We start from the raw sequence: 17303 nt of genomic DNA on the forward strand, positions 1-17303 counted from the left end.
ATCAGGAACTGTTCCACTTGAGGAAACACTGATATTCAGTCAAATTTGAATTCACTTTGGTGTTTATATTTGCTTTATTCTTCTCTTGTCTGTTCTTTGGGGAGTAAAATAAAATATACTTATCTCCCTAAACCTAAATTTGCTCTTTGTTTACCAACAAAGAGGTGGTAAGAACCAAATATGGATAAGAACTTCCTTAAGTGGGGCTTGATTATGCCAAGACTGAGTCTGAGCCAGTCTAAGTGACCTGCTTGGTGATGACCACGTAGTAAATACAATAATAATTGTGTCCTTTCCTGCTAGGATATAGAAGCTTTATGAGCGGGAAACCTTTTCCTGGGATACCCGGGTGGCTCAGTCAGTTACGCCTCGGCCTTCAGCTCAGGTCGTGATCCTCGGGATGGAGTCGCACATCAGGCATCTTGTTCAGTGAAGAGTCTGCTTCTCCCTCTGCCTGCTGCTCCCCCTGCTTGTGTGTGTGTGCACTCTCTTTCTCTCCTTCTGACAAATCAGATAAATAAAACATCAACAATTAAAAATGCATAGTACCATTGCAAGAATAGACCTATTGATTGAAAAATAATAATTTTTATTCTATTATTAGAATAGGGAGGTGACTTTAAAAACACCCTGTTTATAAGAATCTAATGTATGACAAAGTAGGAAGTGTAAGACGGTAAGGAAAAAAAAAGACTATTTATTGAATAACCTATTAAAATTTGAAAAAGTTAAGATTCATATGTCAGTACATACACTAAAAATCAAAACTAAATATAAATAGGCAGAGCACAGAGGATTTTTAGGGCAGGGAAAATAGTCGGTTTGATAACATCAAGATGGGTATGTGTCATTTTATCTTTGTCCAGACGTCTAGAATGTACAACCCAACTGTGGACTCTGGGTGATAATGAAATGTCAGAAGAGGATCTTCAGCTGTAGTAAATGTAGGATGTTGATAATGGGAGAAGCTGTGCATGTTGGGGGGGCAGGAAGTGTGTGGAAAATCTCTGTTCCTTCCCCCAGTTTTATTGTGAATATGAAACTGCTCTTAAAATAAAAAGTCTTAATTAAAGTGAAAACTAAATATAAAGCAGTAAACTTTAGTAAAAACAGGAAAAAAAACCAGAGTGTGTTCTTTATTAAAACTCTAAGCATTAAAAAAAAAACCAAAACTCTAAGGATAGAGAAAGGAGGAGACATGATTTTCTAAGCCCAGAAAAATAAAGAAATTATAAAGGAAAATATTGATACTTTTCCACTATTCTAAATAATAAAAACATTATAAAGGCTTAAAATACAATCAAAATTAAAAGATAAACATGCATCAGAAAATATATTAGTAGCAAAAATGAAAAAAATTGCTTTTTCACTAAGAATTTTAAAACTCCCATAGATATATGGACTAAACATAGGAACAAACAGTTTCCTCAGAAAATGCATAATAAATACACGGTATCATCCTCTGAATCATAAATCTCAATTAAAACAAGGTTTCAGTTTACTGCTATATCAGTAAAAAAACTACAGTACACATAACTGGATCATTTTGGTGAAATTGATATTCTCATTTATGTATAGTATTTTAAATTGGTATATCCCTTTAAGGAAGGTTTCTCATGATAAATATTTACCAGTATTTTTTTTTTAATATTTAAAGATTTTATTTATTTATTTGACAGAGGGAGCACAAGTAGGCAAAGGGGCAGGCAGAGGCAGAGAGAGAAGCAGACTCGCCACCTAGCAGGAAGCCTGATGTGGGGCTTCATCCCAGGACACTGGGATCATGAGCTGAGCCAAAGGCAGACGCCTAACCAACTAAACCACCCAGGCACCCCTGCTTATCAGTATTAAAAAAAAAACTTTATTCTCACTGATCAGGAAATAGTCTGAACTCTGGAAATAGACAAATATATTAAGATTCTGATCAGTTTACTTATAATTAAAATGATTACACAGTTCATTATTCAGGCCCAGTAACTTTCAAGAGTGCAGTAGGTATACAGCAGTATCATTATGGGCAAATTGGAATATATGACCTATCTTATTTATAATAGCCAAAACAAGATAACTTTAAAATGACCTAAAAATCTAATACGGTACCTAAGTAGGGAGTAATACATCCCTGTCATGGGATAATGTTTAGCTATTCCTGTGGGGGGGGAAATATGTGGGCTAGAATACTTTAGGTGGGCTATAAAATCCTTCATGTTATTAAAATTAAGTAAAATCAAGAATTTATAAAAACAGAAGGAAATACTTTTAAATCATAATAGTTATTTTTTAAAAGATTTTCTTTATTTACTTGACAGAGAGAGAGAGATCACAAGTAGGCAGAGAGGCAGGCAGAGACAGAGGGGGAAGCAGGCTCCCTGCTGAGCAGAGAGCCCGATGCCATGCGTGGCTCTATCCCAAGACCCTGAGATCACTACCCGAGCTGAAGGCAGAGGCTTAATCCACTGAGCCACCCAGGTGCCCCCATGATAGTTATTTTAGAGAGATGTGCATAGTTTGAGTTTTCTCCATTATTTAGTTTTCCAAATTTCCTATAGTACATTTTAAAATTAAAACAAAAACAAAAGGGCGCCTGGGTGGCTCAGTGGGTTAAGCCGCTGCCTTCGGCTCAGGTCATGATCTCAGGGTCCTGGGATCGAGTCCCACATCGGGCTCTCTGCTCAGCAGGGAGCCTGCTTCCTTCTCTCTCTCTCTGCCTGCCTCTCAGTGTACTTGTAATTTCTCTCTGTCAAATAAATAAATAAAATCTTTAAAAATAAATAAATAAATAAATAAATAAATAAAACAAAAACAAAAAATGCTTCATAGGGATACCTGGCTGGCTCAGTCAGTTAAGCATCTGCCTTCAGCTTCAGTCATGATTGCAGGGTCCTGGGATCAAGTCCCGTAGTGGGCTCCCTGCGAGGTGGGGAGCTTGCTCCTCTCTCTGCCTCCTGTTTTCCCTGCTTGTGCTCTCTTTTTCTGACAAACAAATAAAATCTTTAAAAAAATATATGCTTCTTAATGAATTAGAATGTTAATCATTACAGTTTTCCAGTCTGGTCTTTTTTTTTTTTTTAAGATTTTATTTATTTATTTGACAGACAGAGATCACAAGTAGGCAGAGAGAGAGGAAGGGAGGCACGCTTCCCTGATGAGCAGAAAGCCCGATGCAGGGCTCAATCCCAGGACCCTGGAACCATGACCCAAACCGAAAGCAGAGGCTTTAACTCACTGAGCCACCCAGGCGCCCCCGCCTTACTTTCTTCTACGTATGAGGATATTGACACACAGAAATGCTACAGGGCATGGCCAAAGTCCCGTGCCTTGGCTAAAGGTAGCTGGGTGGTTAAGAATCTATCCTCTCACTCCCAGTGAGGGCTCTTGACCACTTCCTCAGGCTGCTTTGAAGATGGCAGCAGTGTGTCTTGCAACGTGACACCTGGCCTTTATTTTTGGTGTTTAACATAATCTGTACTTTGTTTCAGAAGTCAGGCTTGTTCTTAGTTGCTTCTTTTAAAATTTGAATCTTTGGCAAAGGAGCTTATTGACTAGACTTACTTTTCTCTGGATCCCATAATTCTGGATGTGTCACTGATCTTATTACATATTGAAGAAGGAAAGAAGAAATGTGGGGAATACAAAGCAAGAAACATCCTCAAATTCAAAACTCTGGACTTTGGAACGTTATTGTCCAGTATGCTCATTTCCTCTGTGCCCTGCCACCAACCATTTCTCAGCACGCCGTCCGGGAATCTGGCAGACTGTTGTTGAATTAATGTCCCAGAATCCCACAGATGACTCATTTTTAGGAAAGGTTAATGTAGTTCTGAACAGTTTTCTGCTTTAAGTTGATTATTTTTTGATTAGGTAAGCAGGGTGATAAGACTTACTAAGACCCTACGTATATATATACATACATGGAACTTAGACCTCTCACAAGATATAGTATTTGCTATGCCCTTATTCTTTTACTCTGGGCCTCATATATGACAGCAAAGTTAATTTGCATATCTCTTGAGGCAAATGCTGTGTTTTGCTTAATTTTGTGCTTCTAATGGTGATAATAGGGTTAATTAACTTTTATTAATCAACGATGCCACCTGGTGGCCAGAAATTACATTTTATGGTGCCCATGCTCGCTGCAGTCAACTTTTTTTTTCCTTTACTATGAATAACCTTAACAGCATTTGAAGCATTTTTTATTAGTGAAGTTTTAAAAAATGCCTAGTTTGGTTTGGCAGAAGCAGGAAAGTCATGGAATACTGTTAAGTCTAATATGGCACATCGAAATGACTACTGTGTTGTCACTGTTTCTTGGGAATCTCATCCAGGATACTAGGTTCTAAATGGTACAAAGTAAGAATTCCCTATGACTCACACAAGCGTGTCTGTCTAGTTTCTGTTCCTGGGTTTCACCTGGGTTATAGCAGTCACTGGGGCAGTTGGTGGTTTCAGTGCTCCTCCCATCTGACTCAGAGGCCGATTGGTCACATTCTTCTCATTCTGCAGTTAAGGCACTGAGTGATTCTGAACTGAGGGGGGTCTTGTCTTCCTGGAAAAGGTGGAAGTTCTCAAAACGATATCCTGTATCAGGATGCCCTGCCAATAGGGCACCTCCTTGGTTAAAAGCATGATTTTGCAACATGTTAGTGGTGGGTTTTCCAATCAGCCAATTTTGTATTTCCACTCTGTTCCTGAAAGTTCAGGATGGCAGGCAGCAGCTGAACTTGAGCTCAGGGAACGAAAATGAAACTCAGGCTTATCAGACTCAGCCCCATGATTCTGAGGTCAGTATTTCCTAATACGGACATCTTCCACAGAGCTCTCTTGGTTTAGAGAAACGTGTCCGTTTGCTTGGGTATACTTCTCTATTAAAGAACAAAAGTCAAAGACAAAGTAGGAACTTGACATGAATCTGATACTTAGGTAAATTTGCTTTCCTTTCCAGTCTTCACCTGACCAGAAGCTTTAAGGAACATCACTTTTGATCAAGGAGACACCCTAGATATGAAGAACATGTAAGAGGAGTAGGTTTTTCTCCTTAGCCCTATCACTTGCATAGAAAAGTTAAATATTTGGACTCACCGAACATGGCTTATAAATGGATTGCATTCCGAGTGGGGTCAGAGTGAGATTAAGTTAATTTAACATCTCCAGGTGAAGCAAAGTCATCTAAGTGTAAAGAGGGCATTTTGTTAATTTTTGTGGTTTTCTTATCCATGTGATTGGTAACATACTGTCCAACTTGTGCATTCAGATTGCTTTAAGAACTGAATTGCTAGTGATGGTCTCTGGCAAGATGGAACTTATTCCATGGTACGCAGAAACTCCATGTCCTCATACGCAGTGTCTCTCCAGGGCTTGTTGCCAGTGGTGGATATTTACAGTGTGCATGTCTAGACTCATACAGGTTCTTGTATCACTGTCTCAAAGATGTACAGAGTTTCAACATTGGGTGTGTGTGTGTGTGTGTGTGTGTGTGTGTGTGTGTGTGATCTATTGAGTTTAAATAGCTGACACTAACACCCAAGTTTTCCTTTGTGTCTTTGAGCATGACTTCATCAATCCATGCATGAAATTACACCTGTTCCATAATGCTGCTGAATGGAGATTGATTCTGATAAAAATGCAGTCTCTTGCTGTACCTTTCCTCTTTTTATTTTCTCAACTTCCACTGGCATTAGGATTGCTTTCAGCCTTTATTGCCTTTGACCCAAACACAATCCTGGTCTAAGAAAATTATTTATATTTTTATCCATTAAGCATTTCTTGTCCCATGTATGCAAAGGCCCTCACTAAGTGCTAAGAATCAGATATGGGTCCTGCCCACAAGGAGCTTTGAGTCTCATGAGAAAATGATAGAAGATATAAAGTAACTACTGTGTAATCTATTTTTCAAAGGGAGAGAATATTTCTTTCAAATGGAAAGTTTGATAAGAGGGGAGGAATTTGAGATGAACCTTGAAATACAGGAGTAGAATTTTTTTTTTTTAAGATTTTATTTATTTATTTGACAGACAGAGATCACAAGTAGGCAGAGAAGCAAGGCAGAGAGAGAGGCGAAAGCAGGCTCCTCACTGAGCAGAGAGCCCAACGTAGGGCTCGATCCCAGGACCCTGGGATCATGACCTGAGCCAAAGGCAGAGGCTTTAACCCACTGAGCCACCCAGGTGCCCCCAGGAGTAGAATTTTTATATGCAGAGACAGAGAAAAGGATTCAATCGAAGAGAACATTAGAGACAAAGACAAAACGTAGGGAGCCAGGGACCACATGGGAAGCATCTAAGGTATTATGCAGAATCAGACTTTGGTCAGAACAAAAGCGCCTGTGTTAGGTAGTAGAGAAAAAAAAATCAGAAAAGTGAGTGGGGATCATGTAGTTGGGGGGGGGCGGAATTTAAATTCTAGGTAACAGATTCTGTTTGGGGGGTTTTGTGTGTGTGGTTTTTGTTTTTTGGGATTTTTTGTCAATTTGTTTTGAGAGGCAATGGGAACATTTCTCAACAGAGAATGAAATACCTTGAGATTCCATGGCATTCCCTTGGTATTAAAAACATGAAATATAACCCAGTGCATTAATTTTTTTTCTCTATTACAAGAATGACTGTATACCATGTAGCTTACTTAAAGACCTTCTTACTTAAAGACCTTCTTCATCTAGTTCAGAGTTTCTCAGCTGCAGCCCTATTGACATTCTGGGTCAGATAATTCTTTGTTGTAGGCTGTCCTGTGCGTTTGTAGATTATTTAGCAACATCCCTGGCCTGTAGCCACTAGATGCCAGCAGCACCCCCTTTCCCCAGTTGTGACAATCAGAAATGTCTCCAGACATTTCCAGATGTCCCCTGGTGGGCAAATTCACCCCCATTTGAGAACAACTGCTCTAGACTTATGTATTGTATTCCTCTGCAATTCTCTGATCGGTAGACTCCTAGACTGACAAATCCTTTAGGCGCTCGGTCTACTGATGCTTAGAATTTTGTACTGGACATACTTCCAATTTGAAATTAAGGCATTTCCTCTGTGTTGGACTAAAAGCACTGAACTGGGCATCAGGAGACCTGGATCTCTAGTCCTGGATCTCTAGTCTCTAGCTCTTGCCACAAAGAGGTTGTGGCTCTGCTGAGACCCTATGCGCAGTAACCCGATTCCTCTTGAAAATGACCAATGTGACCCCTGCAGTTCTTTCTACCTCTGAGCCTATGTCCTGATTTCAAGTGCATGTCAGGGCTTTATTCTTTCACATTTTTAGAAAGTTAGCACACATTAAACTAACACATACATAAATCAACAAGACTGATTGAAGTATTAAGTAGGAAAGATGAAATGATTTTTTTCCTTAGTGCTTGATTTTACTAAATATCATATTCCTTTCCCTCTTACAGATTATTTGAAAAATCTTCTAGAGGACTCTGGAGATTACAGAGACACTCAAGGTAAATAACATTCATGTATTAATTTGTTGCAGAAATTCTTTTATTACAGTTGGCTGGAGGACCCAGCATTGTCTGGAGTGAGGAGGGTTTCTTCTATGCTCAGTCACTCTGTGCCAGTGGTACATTCACCCTCTCTAGATGTCTGTTGCTTTGAAAAGCAGGGATTGAACCAGTTGATCTGCAAGGTCATTTCAGGCTTAAAAATCACGAGTCTGTGAAGTGGTCAAACTACACAAATCAGGGATACAGTCTAAAATAGCATATTCTGGGACTGTTTAATGCTGGACAATTGCCTTACCACCTTCTGCCCCTTAGCACTTAAAGCAGCACTTAAAGGAAAACTTCATTATAATACGAGGGACTCACTGACATTCACAGGTTAATCTACTGTTTAAGTGTGTGTCTTTCTCTTATATATATACACACATATACACAGATTAATTCTGTTCAAGATAGCTGTGTTTCTTTCTATTTATCTCCAAAGTTCCTCTTTCAAATGCTATAGGTATATCCCTGGCTCTAATTTGAAGTCCATGTCCATCCCATTAATTTTTTTAATTTTGGTCACACTTCTTGTGCATACTTTTTATTTTCAGATTACAAAACAGAAGAGGTGTTTTACCCATTTTGTAAAGATTCTTATTTGCTCTCTTAATCATTTTATTTTTACTTCTCTAACATCATCTATTTGCAAGTGTTTCACCTTTCTATTTTTTTTTTTTTTAGAGACAGCATGAGTGGGGGGAGGAGCAGAGGGAGAGGGACAAGCAGACTCTGTGCTGAGAACAGAGCCCAAGTCAGGGCTCAGTCCCATGAGCCTGAGATTATAACTGACCCAAAACCAAGAGTCAGTTCACAAAGTAATGCATGTCATCATCTCAGGCCTAGTAGGCTTCTTTGTGACATTTCTCCCCTCTCGGGATTAAACTAAGAGAAGGAAGGTAAGCCATGACCCTCTAAATCATCAGTTTTCATAATTCTGGTTTCCTATCCCAGGGTACTTCTCTCCCAAGGCAGTTCATACTGGAATGGTCGTTAACTTCTGGGTGAAGTCCTCTCCTTATCCTTGTAAACTTCAACAAGATAATCAAAGCTCAGCACAAAGCAAGTGTGACATACTGTTGATACATAACATCTATAACATCTCCTTTAGAGTCTTTCTCGGACTCATTTTTTTCCCATGAGTCCTGTTTTCCTTGCTGTTGTCCTCATCAGACCTCATTGTCCGTATTTCTACCTACTCAGAGTTAACCTTGCTCCTCCCGTGGCACTTCTCACTGTTACAAATTCACTATCTTGCCATCTGGAATTGCTTAATGTTGTAGCCACTGGACTAACCTGATGTTTCTACACATTTCAGATGCCCTTGCTGTCGTTATAGAAGTCGCCAACCATGCCAATGACACCATGAAGCAAGGTGTAAGTATCTTGATTTCAGTGGCTGACAGACTGTTGAACCTGGTGGCCTTCATGTGCTACACCTTCTCTTTCTGTAGGACAACTTTCAGAAGCTTATGCAGATTCAGTACAGCCTAAATGGACACCATGAAATAGTGCAGCCTGGACGGGTAAGTGTTTTCGACTGCCTTTTGCAAATGTAATGTGATGCACTTAGACACCTTTTATAGCTATTTTGCATTTCAGTTATGAAAATAGGTTATTGTTGTTACTCTCCTCTGTCTCGATCTGGATCAACTAGGTTCATTCTATCCATTCAAAACATTCATGACTTAAGTCACTGTGACAAAAAGTACAATTCAATTAGGAGAATGGCAAGGGACACCACAGAGTAACTGATTAAATAGAATCATTTTATTGTGTAATACTAACTGACCTCACACAGCTTTAAAGACAACTTCAGTTAAGATCTTGAGTGTAAGAGGGGATCATAAGGGGAGGGAGAAAACTGTATTTTGGTGCTCCTCATAGAGCACAAAAGTGGCCTAGGGAATGAGTTCAGCAAAATTACAAAATGCAATTGTCAGGACATTGGCTATACCTCAGGATCAAGTACATGCTCAGTCAGTTACATTTCAGACCACATAGTACCCCTGGACTGGATTTATGAATACTGGATTTATGAAACTGCCGGCTTGTCCAACTCCTTCAAAGGTTTAAGAAGAAACCATGACTGTAAAAAGTCACATGGAAATTATGTCCACCCAGCCCTACCGCCAAAAAAAATTCTGGGGAAAGAAAGTTGAAAAACAAATTATATGCATATTGTAGTTGTGTTATGATGGGACTAAATGGGCATTTGTTTGGATGAATCAGGTTTTTCTCAAAGAGGGAACTCTGATGAAGCTGTCTCGGAAAGTCATGCAGCCCCGAGTGTTTTTCCTGGTAAGTGACTGTCTGTGTTTCTGAGCCAGAAGAGGGGATAATTGCCTAATGGAAGGAGACATTTGTATATGACAGATGAGCTTAACACATTCGGAGAGATTTAGTGGGATCTTTGGCTGACTATCTTGCTTACTTGCATTTCAAGTAACGGAAACAAAGTCTTTTATGATGTAGAAGCAGAAAATTATTTCCTTTTTGAATTCAGTTTATGTCACTTCTCACTTAGAAAAGTTGACTCCATCATTTATTTAGATTATAATACTTTAGTGGGATTTAGAATTCAGAAAGCATATCTGTTACAGAACTTGGAAGGAAAGCGCATGTTCTAGAAATTGCCTTTTTAATCTAATAAAGCATTCTGGGTGGTCATAGTTTATATAAGCAGACATAAGTGTTTTTATTAGAGAAGTGTTTTTATTCAGAGAACTTTTAATAAGAAAGGAATATTTTTCTTTTATTTCGGTGTCTTATCAGTGTCTTGGTAGCTGACACTTTTGCTTTACTTCATTCTATGAAATATTTCTACTTTCAGTTTAACGATGCCCTGCTGTATACAACACCAGTGCAGTCTGGGATGTATAAACTGAACAATATGCTCTCATTGGCTGGAATGAAGGTCTGTGCGTCTGTTAGAAGATGTTTCTTTTCTTAACCCAAATATATTTAGAGACAAAGCCCAAAGATAACTGTCTTTCTTACATACTTGACTTTTCTCTCTCTCCCTATGTTATTGTTTATATATTTATTCATTCATCATTTATTTACTCATACATTCATTTATTCATGAGGTGTTTATTGAGAACTATAAACAAAACATGGTAAGACATTTGGTAAAAAATACAAAGATGAGTTGAATCATGATTGTTTTTGTCTCTCCCCACCCTCCGCCCCCCCAGAAGCTCAGCAACTAGAGTTGGGAAGATAATAAACCACACATAAATACCTATAAAATAGACAGTAATAAATATCACTGTGAAGGTACAATTAATGTTTTGGGGAGTCCTGGGGCACCTGGGTGGTTCAGTTGGTTAAGCATCCAACTCTTAGTTTCAGCTCAGGTCATGCATGGTCTCAGGGTGGTGACACTGAGCCCAGAGTCAGTCTCCATGCTCAGTGTGGAGTCTGCTTGAGATTCTCTCTCCCTCTCTGCCCTTACCACCCTTCCTCAAATAAAGAATTAAATAATATCTTTTTAGAAAGAAAAATTGGGGGGGGGCGCTCAGAAAATAAGGAGTGTGTACCTTTCAGTAGGACCTGGTGGAGGAATTGGTAGCAGCTAGGAAACAGGGAGAATTGAGGAAGTCTTTGGAGGAAGAGCCACAAGCCTTAAAGAATAGGTCACATTTGGCCACACTGAGATGCAGGGAAGGCGCCTTGTTACAGGTAGAGGGAGTGAGCAACAGGCTGAAGGTGGGAAAGTTGGGCATGTATATGTATGTATATATATACACATGTGTATGTATATATAGGCATTTAACTCTGGCACACAGAGCAGTTGAAGGAGAGTCATGGTAGATAAAGTTGAGTCTGAAGTTTGGTGGTGGCTGACAGCAGCCAAGGCATTAAGCAGCTTCAGGGAAGAGATTTGCAAGAGGCTGAATTTGCTGAAACTGTTTTGCTTTCTTTAAGGTCAGAAAACCCACCCAAGAAGCTTATCAGAATGAACTAAAGATTGAAAGTGTAGAACGCTCCTTTATCCTCTCAGCCAGGTAAATTTCTGAAATCTGTGTGAACATGTGTGAACATTTGCCAGGATTACAGGGTCATACATCTCCAGCACTTCCTGCATTTGGGTAAACTGCTAGACCTCCTTTTTTTTTTTTTCCTTCTTTTCAGTCCCCAAACCGTGGAGTTTATTCTTGGTTTACCATGTAGGTAAAATGTCTAATTGCTGATCCAACAATGTGTTTGAAGCACAGAAATAAAAATATTCTGTGAAGAGAATAATAATGCTGAAAAGTGCCTTGCTGATCTTTTCCTTTTTTTTAGTGACTACTTCAAACCTTTTACAATGGCACCTAATGTTTTTAAAGACACCTAGTGCTTTATAATTCACTAGGAAGTTTTCACGTAACATTGAAAGGTCATGGGGCACCTGGGTGGCTCAGTGGGCTAAAGCCTCTGCCTTCAGCTCAGGTCATGATCCCAGGGTCCTGGGATCGAGCCCCGCATTGGGCTCTCTGCTCCATGGAAAGCCTGCTTCCTTCTCTCTCTCTCTCTCTGCCTGCCTCTCCGCCTACTTGTGATATCTCTCTCTGTCAAATAAATAAATAAAATCTTTAAAAAAAAAAAAGGTCATAACAAACCTACAAAGTAGGTGTCATCTTATTAAAAATGAGGAAGACTAAGTTAAAGAAAAAGTACATTTCTGTCTTCATGGGACATAGCTGGCAAAATCAGGATACAAAAAGAAACTTTTTACTTTTAAATCTGTTGTTATTTATGATACCACGTTGCCTCAAAATGGAACCTGCAGTGACTTACGTGTAAATCAAAATATATTACCATTACATAAAGGAAGTGCCAAGGAAATTAGAAGCTGTATGACTCATACAGTTATTGGCCACATGGCCAAAGTGAATGTTTGGCAGGACTTGGCTGAAGAGACACCAGCAGCCACAGCATGTTCACTGCTGGATCGGGATAGCAAGTCTGGGCAGCTCTCAAATCTAACCTTTAATATAAAAATAGTAGCAAACACTTACGTAGCATTTACTTTGTGCTAGGCACTATCCAAAGCACTTTCTATGTGTTCATTCATTAAATCTTCGTAAAAACCTAATGAGGTGAGTTTACTAATTTTATACCCATTTAATGGGTTAAAAAAGCCACCCAGCTATTAAGTGTCAGGGCCAGGATTTGAACCCAGGCAGCCTGCTTCTAGCTGTGTCTATACCAGTAAAATCAATCAGAATTTTTAATAGCAGCTAGAGTCACAACCGGACCCATTTATTACCTGGGATCAGGCCCAATGCTGAACTTATAATTCATTTTCTCTTTTAATTTCCAAGATAACTAGGAGAGTAGGTGTTGTCTTGATCTTCCAGATGAAAAAAAAAAATGCAGGCTCAGGGAAGTTAAATAACACATCCAAGATTATACAGCTAATAGACAATGGAGCTCAATTTTCTTTTTAAAGATTTTATTTATTTATTTGATGGACAGAGATCACAAGCAAGCAGAGAGGCAGGCAGAGAGAGAGGGGGAAGCAGGCTCCCTGCTGAGCAGAGAGCCCGACGTGGGGCTCGATCCCAGGACCCCGGGATCATGACCTGAGCCGAAGGCAGAGGCTTTAACCCAATGAGCCACCCAGGTGCCCCTGGAGCTCAAGTTTTAACCGAGGTATATCTGATGGTGAAAGTGATGCTTTCAGCCATTATAATATTGCCTATGTCCATGGATGTCAAGGACTGAGATCTAAATGTCTGGCTTCCCATAATCAGGACAAGAGCAGCCCCCTGGGTCATTGTCACTCTTATGAAATGGAATAGCCACTGCTGCCTAACACCAGATCTTGGGAAGAGAAGACAAATAGGGTTTGTTTGAGGTTTGTCGAAACCATCTACCTGCCAAAGCAAGCAGTTTCTGGGGGGGTACCTGAAGCATCCTGTAGATTAATTTTTAGAGAGTATGGTAAACTCTTGGTCACCTGGAACTAGACCCTTTTTTTTTTAGTTTGAACAAAAGTACAAGGAACATCAAGCCTGTGTGCATCAGGCTCCTGGCAGATACTTAAGCTTGATTCTTAATATCAAGAAAGTAATTTTTGGGTGCCTGGATGGCTCAGTTAGGTGTTTGCGATCCCAGGGTCCTGGGATCGAGCTCCACATCGGGCTCCCTGCTGAGAGGGGGGCCTGCTTTTCCCTCTCTTGCTCTTCCTGATTGTGCTCTCTCTCTCTGTCCAATAAATAAATAAAATCTAAAAAAATTTTAGAAAATAAAAAAAGGAAAGAAAGGAAGTGATTTTCAAATATCCAGAGAGAAAGTATCTATAGGAAAGTTAGGTTTTCAGTTGCACTTAAATATCCTAAGTAAAAATATGCTTTGGTAGAAACAAAATTCCATTTTATTAACAATTAAATAATTGAGGAAATGATGGTAAATCCTTCTTTCTTTGGTTGCCATCCAGGTAAATATGTGGATGTCCAGATCAGCCTCTTAGACCTTAGTAAAGTCATTGGAATTTTATATGTGATGGGAAGCCATCTGAGGGTCTTAAGCTAAAAATTGGTGTGATCTTAGGTATATTTTTAGAAGGGGACACTAGTTTCTTTATAGAAAATAGACCATCAGAGATTAGAAGTTGGGAGACCAGGTAGGAGGCTAGATGATTCTCTCTTGGACTAGAATGGTAAGAAGTGGTTGGAATCAGGGAGAGTTAATAGAATTATTGATGGATTGAACTTGGGTTATGCAGGAAAAACAAGAAAACTGGAAAGTTCTCGATTAAGGGAGGGGAAGCTAACACATATTGAATACCTCTAGTGTACCATGCTCTTCTTCTGAGCTCGCCCCCCCCCACCCCCACCACAGGGAACGGGTACGGTATAATATGTAGGAAGGAGGTGAGAAGGCCTTCTGTGATCTGGGTCCTGTATGCCTCACCAGTCTTATCTCTGTCCATTCTCCCCATCTGCACCCCCACCAGAGCATGGCATATTCCGCCAGCATGGATCTGCTTGTTCTCCATGCACGCCAGCCTACCTCACTTCCTTCTGCCTTTTGCATAGGCAGCTGCCTGTGCCTGGAATTCATCCCTTCATTCAGTAATATGAAGCGTCTGCTGTAGACCAGGCATCGTGCCAGGCATCAGGATAATGTGGAGAATTAAAAGGGCCCTTCCTTCCCTGACCTTGCATTCTGTTAGGGAAGACATACGCTTAGCAAAATGTCAACACAATCAACTATTATTGTGATTAAGTAGTACACAGGAAAACTACCAGGTGCTATGAGGCTGTAGAACGAGGAACCTTGAACTAACTTTGGTGGAGAAAGGGCAGTCAGGGATAGCTACCTGAAAGACCTGCTATGTCAGTTGAGTTATAAAAGATAAGCAGGAGTTGGATAGCAAGGCAAAGAGGAAAGAGAAAGGCTGCTGGTCATTGGGAATAATGTGTACAAAGTCCCTGAGGTGGAGAGGGCATAGCAAATTCAAAGAACTGAAAGACCAGAATGGCATGAACATAGAGAATAAAAGGGAAAGCCAAGGTAAGCCTGGAGGGACAGGGGAAAGCTGAGGCAGAACTTGTGGATTTGGGGCTTGAGCCAAAGAGCCGCAGGAAACCACTGAAAGGCTTGTACAAGGGAATGACGTGATCAGATTGGCCTTTTTAAAAGTTGGTTGCTAGGTGGAAAATGGTTTGGGAGGGGAAGTAAAGGAGATGATTAATCGGACATGGGGTTGAGACCCAGAGGTATTAAAAGCAAGTTTCTGACTGGTACACTGTGCCAGGTAGTGCCGGGCCATTCGCTGTGACGGGAAACGCCAGGAGAGGAGCAGCGTTGGGGGAAGAATCAGGAATTTAGTTTCAGATGTGCATATCAAATATGACGTGCCTATCAATCATGGAGCCATCAGGGTGCCTGGGTAGCTCAGTCAGTTGAGCATCCAGCTCTTGATTTCAGCTCAGGTCTTGATCTCAGGGTCTGAGTTCAAGCCCCAAGTTGGGCTCCAGGCTGGGCATGAAGCCTAAGTTTAAAAAAAAGAAAAGAAAAAAATGGAGCCATCAGTGAGACAGTGCCTGTAAGGATCTTGAGGTCCGAAGGGAGCCCAGACATGGCATATATTTGGGAGTCATGAGCTTAGAGAAGATAACCAAAGCTGGGAGGCCAGACACCGGTGCAGAGACACTACAAGGTTCTCTGTCGAACTCCTCAGTTCTTCCAGTCCTAACATACTCATTCCCTGTGCAGAGCTTTCCCTGCTGCCTAAATAACATAATTTACTACTTCTTTGTTTCTTGTCTACCTTACCTTTATTGTATCATGCAGTAGTTACTTGCTTTTGTGTCTCACCTCAATTAGAGATGAGCCCTTACAAGTGGTGTGTTTTGTATGTGCTTAGTTTCATGGCTTAGTCCTTGCCCTCAGAAGTCTCTCACTAAATGTAACTCAGATGAATTGAAATGAAGTGGTGTGGTGTGGCCTTTAAACCTCAGAATAGCATTCCACAGTTATACAAGGACTAAATAGTGTGGCAACATCTAACATGCCAGCAATCCCTGCTACTGAAGGTCTTTTGGAATGAATCCCAATCAATGGGAGAATGGGGCTTATATAATACAAATTTGCTTTCTGGGTAGTGCACACATTCCATAAAGAAAAGAATACTGGTTTAACTGTATTTTAAGTGGGTTTAACTGAAGAAGGTGCTGATTCTTCTAACTGTGCTACAAAAGAAGACTTAGCATGTCTCCACTCAATACTGCAGGCAAATGTGTGTGGTCTGTGAGAAATGTGTTATCAAGAGCTGGTAAACATTGTTTTGGCAGATCCCCACACAAGAGAGAGCCAGGAATGATTAAATGAAAGAACAGCATATGTGACATGATTTGCACAGTCAAATCACATTCCACATGCTCCCAGGGCTCCAGAAAAATCAGACGGCAATTCTCAAATTAACCATCTGCCTCTCTGCTTTCTTTTAACTCTTCCACCAAAAAGTAGAGGAAGGGGAGAGAGAGGGAGGGACAGTATTATTTTATGAATGTTTATTTGGAAGCTTAAGCCTATATTCTTATAGCATAGTTCAGAGAACGGAGATGAATGACACGGTGGTGAAGGGTTCAATCTTTAGCCACACTTGGGCCTGATACAAGGTCATGTAGCCTGTTGTTTAAAACAAATTGTCCAACATTTCAAATCCTCAGCTTGCTTATCTGTAAATGGTGTGGGTTGGTGATAGTGATGGTATTGGGGAAAGAGGGTGTAAGATCCAATATGTATTCTGTGGGGTAGCTCTGAGGATGAGATGTGATGACATTTGCTCTTAATTTTGATTTGCAACTCATTTAGCACAGTTGGCTGACGTGTAGTAACTGTTGAATAAACAGCAGCTAGTTGGGACAGTAAGGGTAGAGTGGTAGAGGAAATTGAGGAGGTTTTATTGGGCTTAGAAAAATAAGAGCTGTTCTATTTTATTTTATTCTTGGTATATAATGAAAATTTGAGAAACATACTAGTTTAAAAATTGTATTTGTAAAGTGGATTTCTACTTTTTAATATCCATGTGAGTGCATAGTCTGATTGGCACTTAAGCCATTTAGCAGGAAGGTAAATTTCTGACTATAATTATTGTGGGGAAAGCAGGTGGTTTTTAGTATCTCCTGACCTGCTCTGCATTGATCAAAATACAAGAAAATGTGCCTGTTCGTACCATTAGGTACGAATTCCATTAGGCATAATGGAATTTTTAATTATAAAAACATCTAAAAGTTCAAGTATTTTTAAAATTAGAGTGAAAAATACAATGAAACTCTATATTCAATCACCCAGATACCAAACTTAACCAAGATTCTGCTACAAATATTTT

The 17303-nt window shown here is 40.0% G+C and overlaps 1 protein-coding gene across 7 annotated transcripts in view; it reads left to right on the forward strand.

Annotated features, from left to right (window-relative positions):
- Nucleotides 1–17303, forward strand: part of FGD6 (FYVE, RhoGEF and PH domain containing 6) — a 117731-nt gene that overhangs the window by 83517 nt on the left and 16911 nt on the right. For all 7 annotated transcript variants that reach the window (XM_032346717.1, XM_032346715.1, XM_032346711.1 and 4 more), the window contains 6 exons: nucleotides 7379–7429; nucleotides 8790–8848; nucleotides 8926–8997; nucleotides 9704–9772; nucleotides 10305–10388; nucleotides 11402–11481. In XM_032346717.1, the coding sequence (XP_032202608.1) occupies nucleotides 7379–7429; nucleotides 8790–8848; nucleotides 8926–8997; nucleotides 9704–9772; nucleotides 10305–10388; nucleotides 11402–11481 (415 nt within the window). The remainder of the gene's footprint in view (nucleotides 1–7378; nucleotides 7430–8789; nucleotides 8849–8925; nucleotides 8998–9703; nucleotides 9773–10304; nucleotides 10389–11401; nucleotides 11482–17303) is intronic.

Source organism: Mustela erminea, chromosome 6, assembly GCF_009829155.1.
Source record: "Mustela erminea isolate mMusErm1 chromosome 6, mMusErm1.Pri, whole genome shotgun sequence".
In the NCBI taxonomy this organism is placed as follows: domain Eukaryota; kingdom Metazoa; phylum Chordata; class Mammalia; order Carnivora; family Mustelidae; genus Mustela; species Mustela erminea.